The 22417-nt window shown below is 35.1% G+C and overlaps 1 protein-coding gene across 5 annotated transcripts in view; it reads left to right on the forward strand.

Annotated features, from left to right (window-relative positions):
• MED24 (mediator complex subunit 24) overlaps nt 1–22417 on the forward strand; it is a 349247-nt gene that overhangs the window by 222292 nt on the left and 104538 nt on the right. For all 5 annotated transcript variants that reach the window (XM_068389049.1, XM_068389044.1, XM_068389055.1 and 2 more), the window contains 4 exons: nt 553–688; nt 3559–3690; nt 19733–19837; nt 21236–21402. In XM_068389049.1, coding sequence (XP_068245150.1) covers nt 553–688; nt 3559–3690; nt 19733–19837; nt 21236–21402 — 540 coding nt within the window. The remainder of the gene's footprint in view (nt 1–552; nt 689–3558; nt 3691–19732; nt 19838–21235; nt 21403–22417) is intronic.

Here is a 22417-nt window from a genome sequence, read left to right on the forward strand (position 1 = left end):
CCACATTACATTGAAGAGCTGAGTTGAATCGTAATAGCTGATGATATAGGATTTTCATTTTTAATCCGTATCATTATTAGCCCTTTGCGTCAATAGGCGTAGGAGGAGATGATGATGATGATTAGCAATCATATTAAGTGTAACAATGTCTATGTACATCACCTTCATACCATTTGGGAGGTTTGTAATTCAGCTTATGATGTGAAGGTGAAATTCATAGAAATTAAGATTTTTAACAAAATAATACGCCCATTTTATTTTAGCAAGATTAGTTCTAATTCTTCTCTATTATAATTCAAGTGATATGTTTGGTTTGAGATGTCAGGGCATCAATTGATTTAAATTTTGCTCTTTGTTGGCACTTTCAAGTTCCTTCTAGTTTGCACTCAATATTTATCAGGTTATTGGAAAGGGGTATGTGGGAGGGAGAGAAAAATATTCTATTAATTCTAAATTCGTCAAGTTAGCACTTTTGAATTTATTGGTTATTATTCGAATGTAATTACGGAAGTTAATGATTCTAGTTGAAAATCTTGTTTTTTTTTTAACCAGGCTGCAAGAATCAAATGTACTTGCCAACATCCAGAAGAATGACACTCAAGGAGCTCATCCAGGCAACCCAAGTCTCATTTTACGAGCACAGCCCCCTGTTAGCAATATCCTGAAAACCCTAAGCAATAAAAATCAGGTTAGTTTTTACACTTTTATTTCTTTTATGATACTATTTATATTGTTCATTATTATTTTGTTACTTTTTAACTACACACAGCTTGATATTTCATTAGAGTTGAAAATTTATATTTTTAGTAGTACTGTAGTTCTCAAATTTATAGAAAGGGTTCCTTTTTTGTTACGTATTGTCGTGGATAGTAGTTTCCATATCTTCATAATTTTGTGTATACCAAAGAATTTACATAATTTATGAATTTGATAACTGATATGTTATTAAGTGGGTGTTTTGAAATTATGATGATTTGAATAAAGTCCTCTATAAATTAATGTCTAAATAAACATATGTCAGTATAGATTATTATCTAAATAAACATGTCTGTACAGAATTAATGTTTAAATAACCATATGTCACTACAAAAGAACCTCGGTATTTAAACGTCTGGAAGCTCGAACAGATCGGTTTTCTACCATAGAGTTTGAGGGAAAAAGGCCTGTTCTCGAACAAATACTGGATACTCAAACGAATTGGTATTCGACCTCCTTTTGAGAATGAACTATGGTCGCATACCGAGGTATTACTGTATAGATTAATATATGAATAAACATATGTCCTAATATTACGTTTATGAACCTCCTGATTTTCTTATTGCTTCTCTCTGGAAGTTTGGTTTTATCATTTACTTCTAAAACTAAAAGAAAAAATTTCTCCCTTTCAGTGAGCTCCTTCTCTAATAAAGCAAAGAGACAATGTAGTGGTTAATGGTAGTAACTAATGTCTTGGGGAAGAAATTCTATCTTTGTTTCCAGTCTGTGCGTTGCTGTCGGTTTGTTGACATGCCCCAAATCCAGATTGGTTAGCTTTAGGCTTTTTATTGCTTTTAGAGATTTCATCTGGATTTCCAAGTACCTACTGCATAGATTGTTCAAGGGAATTGTTACTGGGTGGTAGTGTTCTGCATTCTCTTAATGTCTTATGTTCGGGAGAGTGTTGCAATTTGAATATCGATATGAGGAGTGCAAAGGCCTCATTGTTCTTCTTATGGAAAAAAAGTTTCCATGGTTGCATACCAAATTAAAAACTCAAAGCACCAAAGGAAACTTGCTTTTAGTTCAGGGGAAAATCCAGAGAAGACATGGCTAGTTGATTATTGTGTGGATGTTAAAGAAAATGACACTCCAGTGCCGAACTCCATTACAGCACATAACTATCTATTTTTGATAGTGATGAGCATCAAAGCTTTTAAATTCTTTAGATTCTTTTAAGAAATCTATGGTCAGCAAGTCTTCATTTAAAGACTTATTCTGAACTAACCTGACTTCTCTAGGAACCCATTCTTTTATTCTTTAATGTCCATCTGTTATCTGTCATACTTATTAATGTCCTTCCCACATCTACTCATTTTCTTATTTGTTGTTAGAATATCCTCAACTTTAGTTTATTCTCATATCCTTGTTGCTCTTTTTCTGTCTCTTAGTGTTAATCCCAACATTATTCTTTCCATAGCTCTTTGAGTTGTATCTAGCTTATGTACTAAGGCTTTAGTAAGGTTCCAAATTTCTGATACATAAGTTGATTGATCCTGGTAGGCCCATCTGATTAAATACTTTTTTTTCTAGAGAGAGTGGCATTTTAGCTTTCATAATCTCATTTTTTTTACCAAAAGCTTTCCATCCCATACTTATGCTTCTTTTAATTTCGGAAACATTTACTGTCTGTCTTAAATATGTTTATTCATTAACAATCTCCTAAGGTTCGTCCATAACAGTTACTTGTTGTCTCTGCATTTTCATTGAATATTATCTTAGTTTTACTCATTAATTTTCAGTCGTACAGTTTTCCTTTCTCTATTCAAATTTTTTATCTTTCACAATCCCTCCCATGATTTACTAATTGGAAGTCATCAGAAAATCTTGAGTTGTTAAGGTATTCCCCATTACTGTTAATTCTTACATTTCCCCAATGTAAATTCTTAAAAACTTCCTGTTGAAAAACTGAATGATTTAGGAGAGATAGGGTCTCCCTGTCCAACTTAGTGTATGGAATCAACCTGAATATCCCAAAAGTGTTCGAAAGTTTTGAAAAAAGATAACTAGATAATGAATTTTTTAATAAAATGTTACTTCATCAATCTCCAGTCATATATACTTAGGGTGACCAGGTCAGTGAATTCTCATAAGGTTTCCGATAGGAGACGAGTATTTTTGTGCTAGCTATCATTTGCAGCTCATGTGGGTCGCATGAAAGATCTTTTCTACCGTCCCCCCTTGGATCTGGTCACACTATATATACTAGGCAAGGCTGTCAACTATCATGCAATGTTGTTTGTGATACTGTATGGTAGAGAATTTATCTATTATTCTATTGGAGAGGTAGCTTTTTTGTTATCTATTTCTACTTTCAACACTTTGAAACCATGATGTTGATTTCAAAATTTTTTTTTTCTAAAGTTTTCGAAAAATTCAAATTCTAAAGATTCGCTACTACCTTTAGTCTAACTCCTTTATCAATCTGAATTCTATCACTATCTTTATTGTTGTTCTAACATGATTCAACTTTTATTTGCTTTCGATGGGCTTTCATTACTGCTGAAGTTTTGACAGAATCAAAAGCTTTCTCATAGTCTATAAATACTATACATATTGGTTTGTCAAACTCAGTTGTTTTTTTTCATTAGCTGGTCAATTACATGGATATGGTCTGTTGTTGAATACCCGCTTCTAAAACCTGCTTGTTCTCTTAGTTGATTAAAGTTTAGCAGTCTTTCTATTCAGCCTAATATTATCTTTGTAATTATTTTAATATATCATAAATTGTATTTGAAAAATTTAATTGGTTCTTTTTTATATAACCTGTAATTTGTTAATTGTTTTCAATGAAAATTTCAGGACTCTGTTCTTCCTGTAATGACCCTCTTAGTAAGCGGTAAAAGTCGGGATCTCTTACTGGCAGCTGCTGCTGCATCAGGAAATCTGCAAGTTTTTGCCCAGAAGGTTGTCAAGTTCAATGAACTTAGTATGGTAAGTTAGATGTTTTATTATTATTATTATTATTATTATTATTATTATTATTATTACTTGCTAAGCTGCAACCCTAGTTGGAATAGTAAGATGCCATAAGCCCAAGGGCTTCAACAGAGAAAATAGCCCAGTGAGGAAAGGAAATAAGGATATAAATAAATTACAAGAGAAGTAATTACTAATTAAAATAAAGTATTTTAAGTATAGTAACATTAGAATTAATCTTTCGTATATAAAGTTTAAAAACTTAAAAAAACAAATGGTTGAGAAATAAGATAGAACAGTGTGCCTGAGTGTACCCTCAAGCAAGGGAATTCTAGCCCAAGACAGTGGAAGATCATGGTACAAAAGCTATGGCACTACCCAAGACTAAAGAACAATGGTCTGATTTTGGAGTGTCCATCTCCTAGAAGAGCTGCTTACCATAGCTAAAGAGTCTCTTATACCCTTATCGTGAGGAAAGTAGCCATTGAACAATTACATTGCAGTAGTTAACCCCTTCAGCAAAGAAGAGTGAGTGTAGGCAAAGGGAAAATGAGCCGTGACCAGAGAGAAGGATCTAATGCACTACTCTGTGGCCAGTGAAAGGACCCAAAAGCTCTCTAGCGGTAGTATTTCAATGGGTGGTTTATGCCCTGGCCAGCCTACTACATGATTTTTGCACACATGGTCCCATAATATTGAGATGGCAATTATGAACCCTGCTTGGTGAACAGGTTGTGTAACTTTACATTACTTTCCGCCTTACTGGTATTTTTTTGTGGCTGTTTCAGCATATCAGGCTACTTAAAAAGCAGTCTACAGTTTAATAAGTACAGTATTTGGTGTGTGCGTACTGTATTGATTTCGGTGCAAAAATACATACTATTTTTCATGTTATTTGAATTTTAAGCCACAAATCATAGGTATGTCAAAAATATCTTCAGACGTGGGCGATTGTAGCTGAGTTTTGGATTGATTTATAGGTAGCTACAGGAGTTTATGCTTGAAGGTGCTGTGCCTGTGGAACTCTTGACTTTACTTCGTGTGCATTCCTTGTGCTTTCCTTGTAACTGTTTAACCTTTTGGGTATTTGGCAAGCAGTGGCAACCGTGACTAAAGGGGGCTGGCTGGAATGTCAATATAAGGGAGTGTAGGAAGAAAAAAAAAAATCCTAAAAACATTCACTGAGCTTCATATGGCAATGGAGAATGCATATACAAAATATTTTGTCAAAATTCCTCTTACTTTCATAGTTACAGGGTAATTATTAAAAGTAGCTCAATAAACCTTAAACATTGTTCCCTACAAGAAAATGCAGTATTTCTTCTGTTATCGTAAATTTTGATAATTATTACATTTTAATGTAAAAGAAATTGTGAACAAGGGCATCTGTATAACTATGTAGTATTACACCCTTCATCCTTCAGTCCTACCACAAACCACAGAGAGAGTACATGCCCGAGTTTGACCTCTGACATTCACTCAGTTTTACATTTGTTTTTCTCGTTTTTGGCAAGAATTTTATCATTTCAAAGAGGAAAAGACAATTTCATCATCTTGCTAACATAAGGAAGAAGAAAATTTGCTCTATTAGGAGTTCAGAAGAGGGTAATATCGGTAGAGCAAAGAGAGAGAGAGAGAGAGAGTGTTCATTTATGATTAAATTATGAAAAATAACTTTGTTTTCTTTTATTAATACCAAAAAAAGAACATAAAATTCTTAATAATCATGATGTATTAATATCATCTTTGTAAAAATACAAAGAAAAACTTTGAATGTCCATATCTCAAAACTATACTTATTGACCTTCAAAGACAATAGTTTCCATTAGTTTTCTAGATATAGCATTAAAATTGGGTGTATAAGATAGATATACATTATAAAATAATGAAATGAAGCCCTTTTTCCCCAATTTTTGTTTCATATTTTTTTTTCCCTGAATTTTAGGATTTATTTTTTACCATAAAGAAAAAATTCATATCCGGCAAAAAAATTACTTTTAGGGTAGTAATCCCAGATTCTAGTAAAAATTATCAAGGGAGCGGACAGAATTTAAAAAACACTCATTTTTAGGATAAATCTCCCTGGTGTCGCAAAAGCGAAGGTCAGAGGCAAAAATCCTATGCAGTTTGGAGATGTCTTAAGTCACCTTATTAGTGGTATGAATGTCAAAGTCCTGTCATTAAAAATCGACAATAACCGGCCGGCCCCCTGAACCTTATCTTGCTTCAGATATCTTATTATCCTATGTAGGTGACCATTAAAAATTATATTTGCAACTTTAAAGTTATATTTGTGGCTCTTTCGTAATTACAAAAACCGAGAATGTTTTCTCATATTCCGTTGTATCTTGATCTTGATACCCTTGACTTTTGCCAATATTTTATTTGGCTGTTGCTGCTTTTGCAGTTCCTAATTCAATTACTCCCATACATGGTACACAGATTCTTGTTTAGACATTGAACCCTTGTGGTGTAGAGGAAGACCAAAGCAAAAGGCATTTTAGGGGTTAGAAAAGAAAATGCCTTTGGGCCTCTAACATTTTCCTTCTCATTCTTTGACACCATCATATTCTCCTTAGTCTCCTTGGTCTCTTCCACATATTAGTTCTGGGACTGACAAGATGCGGGAAGATTGCTTGGAAGTCTTCTCTTTGTAGGAAGCATTGCTGGATATCTCTCAAACCCCACTTTTCCTGGAGGAGAGGTGATGGGCATTATGCCAATTCACATAACTAGTGGAACAAGAAGAGGATCAGAAACTTTTGTTATGAGATTACTATTAACTAACCATCAGTTTTACTTCTTAAAAGGGAATGTTGGACATTTATTTTCAGATGACCTTTTCAGTTCTTTGTAATTGGTCAGGTTCAGTCATGGGCTTGAATATGATTACACGAGTGTTGAGCTCTAATCATAGAATTGCTGACTTTACAGCTGATGAGTAAAGTAGTAAGGGCATTATGTCCATCTCTGAAACGGCTCTGGTTTGGTGTTTTCCACTCTGTGTTCTTAGTACTATTGCAGTGCCCATGAACATGGTAGCAGTTTGTCCTGTCTTTTCATACTACATCAATTATGGAGTCAGTGACCATAACCATGACTGTTTATGTTTGTTATTTGATCTTGATGTCCCCAGACTGTTACCTTACGTTCAGTGGTCGAAGTGCCTGTAACTGTCTCCTGTGCATTTGTGGTAGTTGACATAATATCCATCTGTGCTTCTTGTCCTTGGTATGCCCAGACTGGTTACCATCCATCTGTTGTTCAGTATTGCTGTGGCTGGTCATTCTTTCTTTCCATGATGAAGGGAACTTGAATCCTTTTCTGTGGTCTTTCTCTCTAGTTACCTTTGTGTTGCAATTCTAAATTTAATTTCTGGGATTCTTCTAATGCCTGGATGTTTTCCATGAGAATGATTGAACCTTAAGAGTGTGTCCCTCCACGGAGAAGCTGGCTCTGATGAGTACGTGAACTAGAAATGGCAGAGTCTGCAACTGCTGATCTCAGTGTTCCTCACCCACAAATCAAAAAGAAGATATGGGTGCTCCATCAGCAGGATAAGTAAGGTAAAATACTACAGTAGACGACAATAACAATGAAGATAGTACACCACCAGATGAAGTGCCTGCTGAACTAGTGCTTATTGCTCTTCTTTGCTGTGCATTACTTTTAACTAATCATTGTTATCATTTACATTGATCAGTACTGCACAGCTAATCATCATTATCATCATCAATAATCAAATTTTAGTACGTATCGTCATGTGTGAGTGTTCCTATTTTAATTTTTTCTTTAATACGTAATGATGGGTCTATAGTATAATTAAGTTTTAGTTTAAAAAGTTTTTAGGAGTATAGAAAGTGTTTATAAGAGTGTGAAGAGAGTTTAGAAAAATGTAAGTTTTTAAAGATAAAAAATGGAAAAATTATATTGAAATAATAACAAAAAATTATATCCTAGACCAGTACTCCTCAAACTACGTGATGTGACATACCAGCATTTTTTCTTCTCCATTGCCAGGGACTAGTAATATTTTTAAATTAACATTAATTTATTCCAGAAACAGTATATATAATGAACATGAAGAGAGTTGACATTTTTTGTCCTATATTTATTTTGTAAACAAATAACACAATATTATTTAAGCAGTTTACTATATTAATCAATACCAATGTGAATGGTGAGGCTGCATCTTTGTAAGTTTATGCAGTTGCAGCTCAATTGAGGACAGTGCCACACACAGTGGAGAATGAATGTCCATATTATTTCTGTATATTGTCTTAATAACACTCATTTTGAGAAACCAGTCTTGCAGTGGTATGTAGAAGGAAATGAAAAGAATTTAGAACAGTTTCATAAGTTCAGGATATTTTGCTTTCACTTTAATCCAAAATGAACCAAGTGATAATGTAGTTTCGATAGTCCTCTTCAATCCTTCGTCACCATCCAGCTCCAACAATCTATCCTCCATAATGGCACACAATTCATCTTGCAGTGTAGTAAACGGATTTTGGATCCCTGAAATCCCTTTCTATAGGTCTTCTGCTGCTAGAAAGTAAAACTGAAACCGGTTGGCCAGATTCATTAAGTGTTCTCGGGTGACTTTTCATAGCAATGCAATATTTTAAGTCTTTGCTGGCATCATCGATGGTAATTCCTAATTGATGAAACATATCATAGCAATCTATTGACACTACTCTTCCATGCATCTAGCTTTTGTTTCTGTCTGTCGATCTTGTCTGCCATTGTAAAACATATAGCCATTGTCCCATGCATGGAGGTGGTGAGATCATTAAAGATAGAAAAGATATCAGCCAAATAAGCCAGCTTGTCTAACAAATCCACAATTCTGAACAATTGAGACCAGTTTTGTTTTTTGTCATGTAGAACCTCGACAAGCTTGTTTCGTAGCTCAGACACTCTTGACAGGACTTTCCCCCTTGACAATCAACCTACATTGGATTGCAATAGGAGCAGCTTATGATTAGCTCCCGTATTATCACAAAACGCATTGAAGTCTTAAATTTAAAGCATTAGCTTTTCATGGTTCATAATTTTTACAACTTTGTTGAGCTCAATGTTTAGTTTTGTGGACATTTTTTGGTTACAAGACTTTCTCAGTAAAGAAAGCAGTATGTCGACTTGCATTCTCGGGAAAGTGCATTAATCTGGGTAACAACTCCTGAATGCTGTCTTGTCATTGTGGCAGCACCTTCAGAACATCAGCCTACACAAAACTTTAAATCCAACCCACATTTGTTAATAATGTTATTGCTCATGGTCTTGAACACGTTATAACTACAGTAGTAGTATTTGTTGGTAGTGAAGCAGAGAAGAAAATCTCTTCAGATCACCTTCGTATTCAAAGTGCACATACATCATCAGAGTGTCCTGATTAGCAACATCTGTACATTCATCAAGCTGCAAAGAAAAGTACTTTGCTGATTTAATGTCCTGTGAGCTGATGCTGATTTAATGTCCTATGAGCTGATCTTCCACACATCGTGAGCCAAGTCGAGAATCCGTCAAGCTATGGTGTCATTTGAAAGTGGCACCTAAGCCACTTTCTTTGCCGCTGGCTCACCTAGCATTTCCATACAGGCATCTTGAATACAGCTTATCACTAGCATTTCACCAATTGTGTATGGCTTTTCAGTAGGGTTGAAAAAATCATTATTTTTTCTAAAAAAAATTTCAAATCAGTTGATTTCTTTGATTTAAATGTAATTTTTTTTTTATTGAAATAAATTTTCTTGATTTAAATGTTTTCTCCAATAGTTCCCATTTGCTGCTGCTGATTTTTTGTTTCAGTCTCATTTGGGTATTTTCTGGTATTGAACGTGATCTATGTTAAATTAAACTACAGTGGAACCTCTACACACGAACGTATCTACATCCGAATTTTCCAACATCCGAAGTAAAATTCGAGCAATTTTTCGACTCTACACCCGAATTTTATTTCGACACACGAAGTAAGCAATTTTCGTCGTACCGGTTGTATCCGAATTTTTCGACACGCGAAGTACATTTCGAACACGTTCCTACTCTACACCTGAATTTTTTTTCGACACCCGAAGTAAACAATACCCGTACGCGTAGACGGTACTCATAGCGCCGGATGTATTTTTTATTTCCGCCGATAGAAGGCAGCACTTCGACCTCGGAGGGACCCTCAATTAGCGTGGCTTGGGTCATTCCTCTGTTCTCGTCGGCTTCGTGTGGTTGTGCGCTGTGCGTTCTGCTATTACAGTAACTGTATTTTAATCGTGATTTTTTGGGTACATCCTTTTACGGTTTTTAACGTAAAGCATGGGTCCTAAAAGGCTTATTTTCGCAAGTGGTAGTGATAGTGGTGAGAAAAGGAAGAAGGAAATTCTTTCTTTAGAAGTAAAGCAAGAAATTATTGAAAAGCATGAGTGTGGCGTCCGCGTGAGTGAACTTGCAAAAGAATATGGCCGAAATATGTTGACGATCTCGACAATCTAGAAACAGAAAGAAGCCATTAAAGCAGTGAAACCTTCTAAGGGGATCACCATCATTTCAAAACGTCGTAGCCCTATCATAGAAGAGATGGAACGACTTCTGCTAATCTGGATCAAGGACAGAGAGATTGTTGGCGACACCATCACCGAAACTATCATCTGCGAGAAGGCGCACGCCATCTTCACAGACTTGAAGTAGGCGAGCTCTGGGGGTGATGCTGGGGAGAGTTCAACCGAACCTTCCTCAGACGATTTCAAGGCATCTCGTGGCTGGTTTGAGAAATTTAAGAAACGGTCCGGGATTCATTCAGTTGTTCGCCACGGAGAGGCTGCTTGTGCAGACACAAAGGCTGCAGCTGACTTTGTGAAGAGCTTTGAAAGGACTGTGCAGGAAGAAGGCTACATAGAGCAGCAGGTGTTTAATTGTGATGAAACCGGGCTGTTTTGGAAGAAGATGCCCAGTTGAACCTACATCACCGCCGAAGAGAAGAAATTGCGTGGGCATAAGCCAATGAAGGATCGGTTGACTCTTGCCCTATGTGCCAACGCTAGCGGGGACTTTAAAGTCAAGCCCTTACTGGTTTACCATTCTGAGAACCCTAGGGCCTTTAAGGCACAGAATGTGGATAAGGACCAGCTTCATGTTTTCTGGCGATCCAACTCGAAGGCCTGGGTCACTAGGCAGTTCTTTGTCCAATGGGTTAACCAAGTTTTCGGCCCTTCTGTGAAGAAGTATCTTCATGAGCAGAAATTGCCTTTAAAGTGCCTGCTATGCCTTGACAATGCACCCGCTCACCCCCCTGGACTTGAAGATGATATCTTCGAAGAATTCAAGTTCATAAAGGTGCTGTATCTTCCATCGAATACCACCTCTATCCTCCAGCCCATGGACCAGCAAGTCATCTCGAATTTCAAGAAGCTCTACACCAAGCACCTATTCAAGCAGTGCTTTAATGTCACGCAAAGCACAAACTTAACTTTGCGTGAATTTTGGAAAAGCCACTTTAACATCGTGCACTGCTTGAAGATCATAGATCAGGCTTGGGTGGGAGTAACTCGACGGACACTGAATTCTGCCTGGAAGAAGCTGTGGCCTGATGCAGTTTCTCCCCGAGTTTTCGAGGGTTTTGACCCCGAACCTGATCCCGTGGTGGGTGCAGTGGAAGACGTAGAGGAAATCGTCTCCTTTGGCAAGTTCATGGGTCTGGAGGTTGACGCAGATGACATCACAGAAATCGTCGCCGAACATCATGACGAACTTACCACAGAGGAGCTCAAGGAACTCCATGCTATGTCTGAGCACATGAGTGATGACGAGGAAGGGATCGAGGAGGTAGAACATGTGTTAGGTTCGGCGCAAATAAAAGAGATGTTAGGAAAATATCAAGACGTGGTCGACTTCATCGACAAATACCATCCAAAAAAATTGCAGGTTTGTCGTGTAGTTGCGCAGTTCGATGATGTTTGCCTAACTCACTTTCGAAACATTCTGAAAAGCCGTACCAAGCAACTTTCTATCGATAGCTTCTTTAAAAAAACTACAAAGCAAACTCGTGATGAAGAGGAAGGAAGTGGTTCAAAGAAAATGGCAAAGAGTGAAGAGAAAAAAATTCAATCAATTTTAAGTGGAGAGAGTGAAAGTGATTAAAATTAATCATCAAAAAGAAAAAAAGAAAATGTAAAAAAAAAATATAAAATATAAAAATAAAAAAAAATAAATAGGCTAAGTTAGGTTAAAGTTCACTTAGTGTAAGTTAGAATAAGTTACGGTAGTGTACGTTTATCGTAGTCACCCTCTCTACCTCCTCGCCACCCGTCCATCTCCTCTCTGCGTAGCAAGACCAACACCTGCGCTGGACTTTCTAAGGTAAAGTGATGCTAAAAACCCGTTTCTTATTTATTATTTCTTGATATTCTTTTTTACATGTCTATTATCTAATTTAGAGTGCATATTGTCGTGTGTAATTATGTGTAGTAATTTATTAAGGAGTTATCATAGGTTTTTGGGCTCAACCACGGATTAATCCTATTTCAATGTATTCTTATGGGAAAATTCGTTTCTACATCCGAACATTTTCTACATCCGAAGTGGGTTGTGGAACGGATTAAATTCGTATGTAGAGGTACCACTGTATAGTTTAATACAGTATACATTACTCAAGATGAGCTTTTCTCTTAAAAACCAAAGTTCAGACTAATGATTTAATCAGAGCGGACAAGTTATTGTAAATAGTACATAAATACGCAAAAAGTGAAACTGCAATCAAACAAAAATGAAACTGCAATTAAACAAAAATGAAACTGCAATCAAATAGAAATAGGAATATACAGCATTTTTCTTTTAACAAAGTGCACAGTAAGAAATAAAACTAAAATCATATTAAGGACTTCTCTATGCATTTACTGTACTAGCAAAATTTTTTTTTAATTCGTATTATAGCTGTTAAAAAGTCAAGACCTTTATTTGTGTAATTGCAATAACAACTTCAAGCTTACCAAAAATGTTATAGCTATTAACTAGGATCTTGTACGATAGTTGTAATACTTATAAATAGTGACTAGTTTTGGAAGTTTTCTTTTTTCCAAGGTAATTTTTAACTATATTTCATTTTGATTTAAATAATGATTTTTTTACTCTAATTTAAGTCAATTCAAATCACTTGAATTAAATCATTTAATTCAAATCACTTGAATTAAATCATTTGATTCAAATCACTTGAATTAAATCATTTGATTCAAATCACTTGAATTAAATCATTTGATTCAAATCAAAACATCCTTGCTTTTCAGCTTTAGCAACTCTAAATGCTACTTTATAAGATTCCCACAAAGCACAACTATTCTTGTGTGACACTTCAAAGATCCTTTTTTGACAGTTTTAAATCTACATGTTTTTTTCAAAGAATTCTTTCGGTTTTGCAAACATTTCTTTTTCTGTATTTGAATGTGTGTTGAGATTTGATGGCTTCATCGAGTTATTAGCCAACAAATCCCCACAAATAACACACATTCATGGCTACAAAGCCGAATTCATTGTACAGTATGGGGCGTCATATTTCCTAGTGAAACAATTTTGAATTCTTTTTTTATTAATACTTCGGTTTCATCACTTTCATGTACTGTACATCTCCGTCATCTGATTCAAAAACGAGTTCAGGAACCCGGTGGGTTAGCTTGATAAGCTTGTCCATAGTGCCTCACTTTGCCATCGGTAAATTAGGGAGGAAAATGATTTTTATTCTTGCAAATACTTGATTGTTTCTGTTATTTCATATTTAGTTAAGTTGATTAGTTTTTTCTTTAGATTTTTAATGGAAGAAAATATTTTTAATGAATAACAATTATAATTAATTTTGTTCTTAACTTTTTGTTTTGAAAGAAAAAATTTTTATGCTGGTATATTCCCTGTAATCTAGTCAATGCATTGTCCTCACATTGTTTTTAAAAATCAAAACTTTATTATTTTTAATAGATAATAGTAAGGTAGTCCTATGTTTATTTTTCTTATGTATCTTCTAAAGACTAGGGAGAATATTGATGAAAAGTTGAGAGATGAACAAGCAGAATTTAGGGAAGGTAAAAGTATCATGACCAAATTTCAATTTTGAGACATGTTGTACAGCAATGTGTAGAATATAGACATCCACTTTTGATGGCATTTTTGGGGGAGTCCTGCATTATCATGGAATGCCTCTTAAATATGTGAATTTGATTAAGTCTGTTTATGAACATAGCAAGGGAAAAATTATTATTAGTAGAGTCCTATCAAATGAATTTCCAGTGAACAGTGAAGTACTCCAAGGGAATGTGTTGTCACCTACGGTGTTTATCCTCCGCATGGATTTTGTAATACCTAGAACATTTGGGGATTTTGGAGAAGGATTGGACTGGATTGGAAATAAGAAATTAGCATACCTAGAATATGCTGATGATGCTGACCCTATTAGCAAAACACCACAAGATTTGTAATGCTTGCTTACCAGAATGCATGAAATATCAGATGAGGTTGGGCTGAAGATAAATAGAGAAAGATGATGAGAATGGAGTATGCAATGGAAGATGAAATATCATCGGAAGGAGAAAGGATTAGTGAGGTAGAATCATTTAAGTATTTAGAAACTATGATCTCTAATACAGGGTCTTTAGAATAAGACTTTAGTGAAAGATTAAAAAAAAAATCAGACATTGGCTAGGTTAATCAAAATTTGAAAATCAAATCGCCTGAAATTACATATAAATATCAGTTTAGTGAGATTGGTGTTATTGTATGGACATGAATCATGGTATGACAATGAAACAGTCTCCAACAGTTTTTGTAGAATTGAGAACAAAGCCCTCAGAAGAATATTGGGAGTTAAAGGACAGGACTGGATTAGAAATGAAACTGTAAGAGAGATCACTCGAGTGCTATAAGTGGATAAGATAATAGTGAAGGGTAGATGGAGATAGTTTGGGCATGCTCTTCGCACTCCCCAAGAGAGATTAGTTCACTGAACTTTCAACTGGGCTCCACAAGGCACTAAAAGAGTTAGAAGACCCAGTCCTACATGGCTGAGGACTATGAAGTGGGAAGTAGTAGATGATGAATGGAGAAGTATTGAATTGAATGCTCAAGATAGAGACGACTGGGGAAATCTAACCGAGGCCCTTTCTGTCAATATGTGTAGGAGGAGTTGATGATGTGTATTATTTAAGGGCCACAGTCATGGTACACACACTTAAGTCTACAATAAGAGTAATGTATACTTTTCCTAATTGTTTTCTTTACCCACTTTGTTCTCATAATTTTATTTAAGATTTACTGTATTACTTTATTAAAAAATGATATACATGGAAAAGGTAATGTTTTTCATACTTACTATATCAGACCAGGGGGTTATAACGAACGCTCAGATGTCCGTATGATGACAGCTGTTCAAATTCTTGCTTGTAACTGTAGGCTGTATCTTTTTACAATAAATTGCTTTTTGTTGTTGTAGATTGCCCACGGGCTCTTACAATTATACAGCCCATAAGTGTTTCGATTATTTTTATTTTCAGGTAAAGAATTGTTCTTTGAAAGATCAATGCAAATGGAAAATGAGTAGTTGTTATGCAAGGTCAGAAAAATCATAATATATATGTAGATTCTGTGTTTGTTTCCGCAGACAAAATCATTGATAGAGAAGAACAATTGATTAAATGAAATGAAGTTAATAACATAAAATTTTGAATACTTACTTGCATGTTATGTTTATGTTTTAAGATTTTATAAGTTATATGTGAAGGATCTATTTTAATGTTGTTACTGTTCTTGAAATATTATATTTTGATTGTTTATTTCTCTCTTGTAGTTTATTTCCCTGTTTCCTTTCCTCACTGGGCTATTTTACCCTGTTGAAGCCCTTGGGCTTATAGCCCCTTGCTTTTCCTACTAGGTTTATAGCCTAGTTGTAATGATGATAATAGTAGTAATAATAACAATAGCACATAACTTCAATTTCTTTTTGAAGATAAAATTCCAAGTAAATAGTAAAAGTATCTTTATGATATAATGTCTGATTCTGTTTATTTTTGTGTGCATCTTGTCTAATAAAGTACTTTTTGAGTAGGATTAAAAGCTCTGTTAATCCTACTCCGAATAACCCTTTGCCTTTCTCCTCCCACCGAGTTAAGTACTTGACTTTCTTCTCCCACCTATTGCAATCTGTTGAGGGTTAGTACTGTACCCTCATTAACAGTATCAATTACCAATGACAGGAAAATAATCACTAGGCAATGGTAAAGAGAGAATATATTGTCATATCACGAATATACTACATTTACTTACACAATCTCCACCACGGTTGGTGAGTACTACGCTCCACCAGCCAGCTAAGAAGTTGTTTACTGCAGCACATAAGGTAAAATTAATGAAATTATGATATTGTTTCCTTCTTTTCTGAAAACTTGCACGTACCAGCAGCCAATGGCTCACGTACTGGCGCCGGTCTGCATACCACCACTTTAAGTAACATTGCCATAGAGTACTGTATCTACTCCACAGTTTTTCACCTAATAAGGGGGGTAGGTTGTTGGAATATAACACATACTATAGCTGAGCGATTAGTGTACTATGTAAGCTACTCTTCTTAAATTTATTGAACTGGTCTCTGCTGCACTTTTAAAAGTTTTAATAGTACCTATATCAGTATTAGTTCTTGGGGTGTTTTAGAGCATGCCTGTACACAATTGCTTGGCTCTTTCACTTCATATGGGCTCTGAAATGTTATTACCTACCAACTGTTTGTTCATGATACAAATAAATGAAAATTTCTCCATGTCCTCGATTGGCACAGCTGTTCATTATAGGAATGTCCTCCTTTGGTTACATTAATTTATCTTTAGGAGCCCTTTATTTTCTAGTGTTATACAATTAATTTATTTGTGTATAGTGCTGTACAGTATACTGTACCATAATGCTGGAAGTCTCTGACATACACAGAACATTCTCTGACTTTACAATTATCTATTTTCTCAATTTTATTACGGATTTTACAACTTTTTGGGGCTTAGCACTACCACACTATTTTCTGTGGACAAATGGAAAAAAGCACTAGAAGGATGTAAGTTATTTAAAAGAATGAAGATGATGTCCTGTGAATTGTGAACTACTTGAAAACCAAGTGTATTTTATTGTAAATGCTTTTGCTATGTCTCTAACGATATACTTACCAGTAGTACAGATTCTGTCAAGTTTCCATTGCCCATTCAATCTCAGAATTATCGCTTGGTGTCCAAGGGAACAATGATCTTTTTGAGTTCTGATGAACTTACAATTTACAGCTTTCTTGTTTTATAAAATTTTGCCTGATAAAAAGGTTGCTTATATTGTGAGTTCTCATCTCATTGTTGAGCAAAAGTATGGTCTGTAAAGGTTTCATTGTATGGGTAATATTTAAGTAATTGTAAATGCTATATACTGTATTGAGAAAATTATTATCTATTAAAATCATTGAATACTTTATTTTTATGTTTGTTTATAACTCTCATCAAGTCCTTGGGCTAGTTATACCAATACTTTAGTAAAAACAGAAAAGTTATACAGATAGAAATCAAGTATATTGCCAGAAACTAACAGGAATAGGAGGAATTGGTTATACAAACACAGGAAGCCACCATGATGTCTTAAAATTGAACAGGAAATTTAAGTGGGATTTTGACGAAGGAAAAATCTATTTCTGGGCGAGGAACCTGTGTCGCCCAGTGAAATTCTCCTCTAGCACCATTTCTAAGGCATAATTACTGCTGAATATACCATAGAAAAAGAGATGCATGGAATGCCAGAAATAAACCTAGCTCGCTCACTCTTTGAGTGTCGGTATAGATAACTGGGGCGTAATAGAACCACGACCACAGGTCCCTCTCCAATTAGACCTCTCTTTCATCAACATCCCCCTACTACAATTAACCCTCTCTACCCCTACATTTAAACTTTGATATACAGTATAGCTTTTTATTTGTTATATTTAAAAGTAACTTATTTTGATCTTGTAATGCTGTTTTCACCTGTTATCATCCTTGGGCATAAAATCAGGTCCTGTGGCTTGAAGCCAAAAAAATATGAAAATTTTCTCATACAGTAAGTGTATCTGCTATTGTCTCTGCTTTTCCGTTTTTCTCTTGTTTTTACCCCATTCTGAATATGAAGGTACAGCACTAATGAAGTGAACATATATGGCATGTTGAAGATGAACTTGATAAAGATCTTAAACCATTAATTGGTCATAAGTTTTTGGTCATTGAATATTCTTAGTACTTTGGTTAACTGCCGTTTCTATTTGTCTGTACATTATGTTACTCTAATACAAATATTGTAATGTACAATATACTACATTTTTGTGTGTATCTTGTATAATAAAGTGCATTTTGAGTAGGATTAAAAACTCTGTTAATCCTACTCTAAATAACCCCTTGCCTTTCTCTTCCCACCGAATTAAGCACTTGACTAAAAACAGAGAATGCAATCTTTGAAGTACAGGGTGGTTTTAGAAAAGGTAGGTGATGTATGAATCAGATTTTTACAGTTAGGCAGATATGCAAGAAATATTAAGCAAAAGGTAAGGAGGTGTATGTAGCGTTTATGGATCTGGAGAAAGCGTATGATAAAGTTGATAGGGAAGCGATGTGGAATGTGATGAGGTTATATGGAGTTGGTGGAAGGTTGTTGCAAGCAGTGAAAAGTTTCTACAAAGGTAGTAAAGCATGTGTTAGGATAGGAAATGAAGTGAGCGATTGGTTTACGGTGAGAGTGGTGCTGAGACAGAGATGTGTGATGTCGCCGTGGTTGTTTAACTTGTATGTTGATGGAGTGGTAAGAGAGATGAATGCTCGAGTGCTTGGACGAGGATTGAAACTGGTAGACAAGAATGATCATGAATGGGAGGTAAATCAGTTGTTGTTTGTGGATGATACTGTACTGGTTGCAGACTCGGAAGGGAAGCTTGGCCGATTAGTGACAGAATTTGGAATGGTATGTGAGAGAAGGAAGTTGAGAGTTAATGTGGGTAAGAGTAAGGTTATGAGATGTACGAGAAGGGAAAGTGGTGCGAGGTTGAATATCATGTTGAATGGAGAGTTACTTGAGGAGGTGGATCAGTTTAAGTACTTGTTGCAGCAAATGGTGGAGTGGAAGCAGATGTACATCAGAGAGTGAATGAAGGATCCAAAGTGTGGGGGGGCAGTGAAGGGAGGGGTAAAGAATAGAGGGTTGGGCATGAATGTAAAGAGAGCTCTGTATGAGAAAGTGATTGTACCAACTGTGATGTATGGATCGGAGTTGTGGGGAATGAAAGTGACGGAGAGACAGAAATTGAATGTGTTTGAGATGAAGTGTTTGAGGAGTATGGCTGGTGTATCTCGAGTAGATAGGGTTACGAACGAAGTAGTGAGGGTGAGAACGGGTGTAAAAAATGAGTTAGCAGCTAGAGTGGATATGAATGTGTTGAGGTGATTTTGGCCATGTTGAGAATGGAAAATGGCTGTCTGCTAAAGGTGATGAATGCAAGAGTTGATGAGAGAAGTACAAGAGGAAGGCCAAGGTTTGGGTGGATGGATGGAGTGAAGAAAGCTCTGGGTGATAAGAGGATAGATGTGAGAGAGGCAAGAGAGCGTGCTAGAAATAGGAATGAATGGCGAGCGATTGTGACGCGGTTCCGGTAGGCCCTGATGCTTCCTGCGTTTGCCTTGGATGACCGCTGAGGTAACAGCATTAGGGGATTCAGCATTATGAAGCTTCATCTGTGGTGGATAACAGGGAAGGGTGGGCTGTGGCACCCTAGCCGTACCAGCCGAACTCGGTGAGTCCCTTGTCAGGAATGGAGGAACATAGAGAGGAAAGGTCCCCTTTTTTTTTTCATTTGTTTTGATGCTGGCTACCCCCCAAAATTGGGGGAAGTGCCTTGGTATATGTATGTATGTACAGTATATAAATGATTTTTCTATTTTATGACTATTTTTCTCATTCTTTCGTGGTCTTCTGCTGTTATTTATCTATGCAATATCTTAAGTTGACTTTGTTCAAATTACTTGATTGTAATACAGTTCTTTATTTTCAGGAACCACAGCCTGGTGAGACTCCTAAGATGGCAATAAGCCGAGCACAGATGTTTGATATCTCTTTCCTTCTTCTCTGCCATATTGTTCAGATTTATGGCATAGATGTAAGTTGATGTGGTTTAGATTCAAGTTATAAAGAATAGTTTGATGAGGAAGTTGCTTTCTGCTGTGTTTTTGTTTAGTGAATTGCAGACATTACTGAACATTTTTGTTATAACCATTCCAGCCCCAGCTACATTGCTTTCTGCTATTTACTGATTAGTCATTCCCTTTGTTTTCTTCTTGCAAAGCTGGGAAATTTTTTTTGAACTCCTCACCAACGGATTTGCCACACAAGTCCCAGGCCCTTTTTGGGGTTATTTTACTTAATGCCAATCAACATATACAATACAGTATATAAAATAGGGCTTTACAACATTTAATTTGTTATCACATACAGTAACTGATTAAATTTCCTTTCTATTGATAGAAAAACTGTACAAAATACGTCCAATGGCACTTAACGGGTTAACTTTACAGATTATACCCCAGCCTATGAATAAGTTCCGTTATGAGAGCTTTTTCGTAATTTAATGTTTTGAAATAAAAAAAAACAGTTAGCCTAGGCATCCAGCATTATAGTTATCCTAGGCATCTAGCAAGTACAATTAGCCATGTCTTACAGCACTGTAAGATAGAATAGTTTTCTATCAACACAACAAGGCAATTTCAAATAAAATCAGACTTAAAATAAACAATCTTTAGGGCTTCCTTTAAAAACTGTTTGTAAAATACTGTAAATGAAATATATTCAATCTGTAAATCCATTCATGCTTGTAGGCTAGGGTTATGAAACTGCCAGCCCTTATACTTGCTTGTTAGCATACAACACCCTTTTCTTTGCTTCAACTCCTATTAAAAACATTTGCACTATATGTATATATGCATATATATATATATATATATATATATATATATATATACATACATATATATATATATATATATATATATATATATATATATACACACTGTATACATATACATATATACACATTATCAAATTATGATATTTTGTCTATATTAAGTCACAAGCCTTTTATTGAAAATTTCATCAATTTCAGTGACCATACAGATTGAAATACTTATAGTACTGTACAAAATAAACAGAGAAGAAAATTTCCATGTACAGAAATTCATGGCAAATAACCTTTATATACTACCTTCAGTGCCCTTTATTAAACAGGCCAATATTATGTTTCATTTTATAAAAAAATAACCTATTTCACATGAATCCCTTTTTATACAGTATATGCTTGCTAGATTTAAATGCTTACAATCCTCACGTCACTTTCTTGATTTGAATGTCATTGTTTGTGTGTTTAAAATAAGTAGAAAATCTCACACACTTTTGTGTTTCGAATTTTGTGTCCACGAATTCATGGCTCATACTATTTAAAAGTCATTGTTCAAGTATTTCCTTTTTCACCTGTCAAACTCATTAATCTATTTTTATACTTTAGGTGGTTGTATCTGAGAAGTGTGAGACCTTCATAGAACAATGGATGAGAGACAACATGCCAGAACTTGGAAAAGTCAAAGCCCCTCTCATATCTTCATACACAGATCAAAGTGCTGTTGAGGATTTTGTCAGACAAGTTAACATAACAGAAATTGACATGAAATATAAGTAAGGTTCTACATTTCCATTCCAATTCCATTAATGTTTTAGTAATTTGTTGTATCCGTGATCGTCAGATATTTTTGTTAACTTGTAATTTTATTGTAGTTAGAAATACTTTTTTTATAGTAGCACATAGGATAACATTTTAAGATTTCAAGATAAATGCAGGAAATTAATTTTTGTACGATCAGCAGAATAGTCATAAAAGAGCCAAACTTATTGTCATAAATAGACATGAGCCACATTTTAAATATATATATACATATATATATATATATATATATATATATATATATATATGTATATGTATATATATATATATATATATATATATATATATATATATATATATATATATATATATATATATATACATATACGTACATGTAGTCATCTGTAGAACAAAGCCCTCAAACATGTCCTTTGGTGATTTCAATCCTAAAGCTGGCCAAAAGAAGAGAGGATATTTAGCAGAAGGTAAATTTGCAGAAGGTACTGTATAAGGAATGACAGAGGAGACATGCTTGCAGAATTTTCTGAAAGAAACAGTCTTAAAATCATGAACACCCTTTTTTATAAAATAGAACTTAGAAAATGAAATTGGAGAAGCCCAAATAGGGAAATAAAAACAAAATTGATTTTATTCTCAGTGAAAAGGTTAATTTAGTTAAAGATGTAACAGTGTTAAACAAGTTAAAGCCAAGCAACTAAAGAAAAGTGAGGAGAAAAAATTTGTTTAGATATAAGTAAAGGAGAAAAATAATTTTAAGAAAGAAAATAAACACCCCTGTAATAAGAGAAAAATCTGATGAGTTTAGTGTAGCAATACAAATACTGTAGGTACTCTTGGCTACATGATGAAATGGAAGAACGTAAAGAATTGAATAGTAATTAACAAAATTTATACTGGAATCAGCACAAGAGATATGTGGAAAAGTTCCTAAATAAGATCAAGGAAACCTATTAGAAGAGACCAAAAACCAAATAAAGATAGGAGATTAGGGTAAAATCTCAAAAGAGA

The sequence above is a fragment of the Palaemon carinicauda genome, chromosome 1, assembly GCF_036898095.1.
Source record: "Palaemon carinicauda isolate YSFRI2023 chromosome 1, ASM3689809v2, whole genome shotgun sequence".
Classification (NCBI taxonomy): Eukaryota; Metazoa; Arthropoda; class Malacostraca; order Decapoda; family Palaemonidae; genus Palaemon; species Palaemon carinicauda.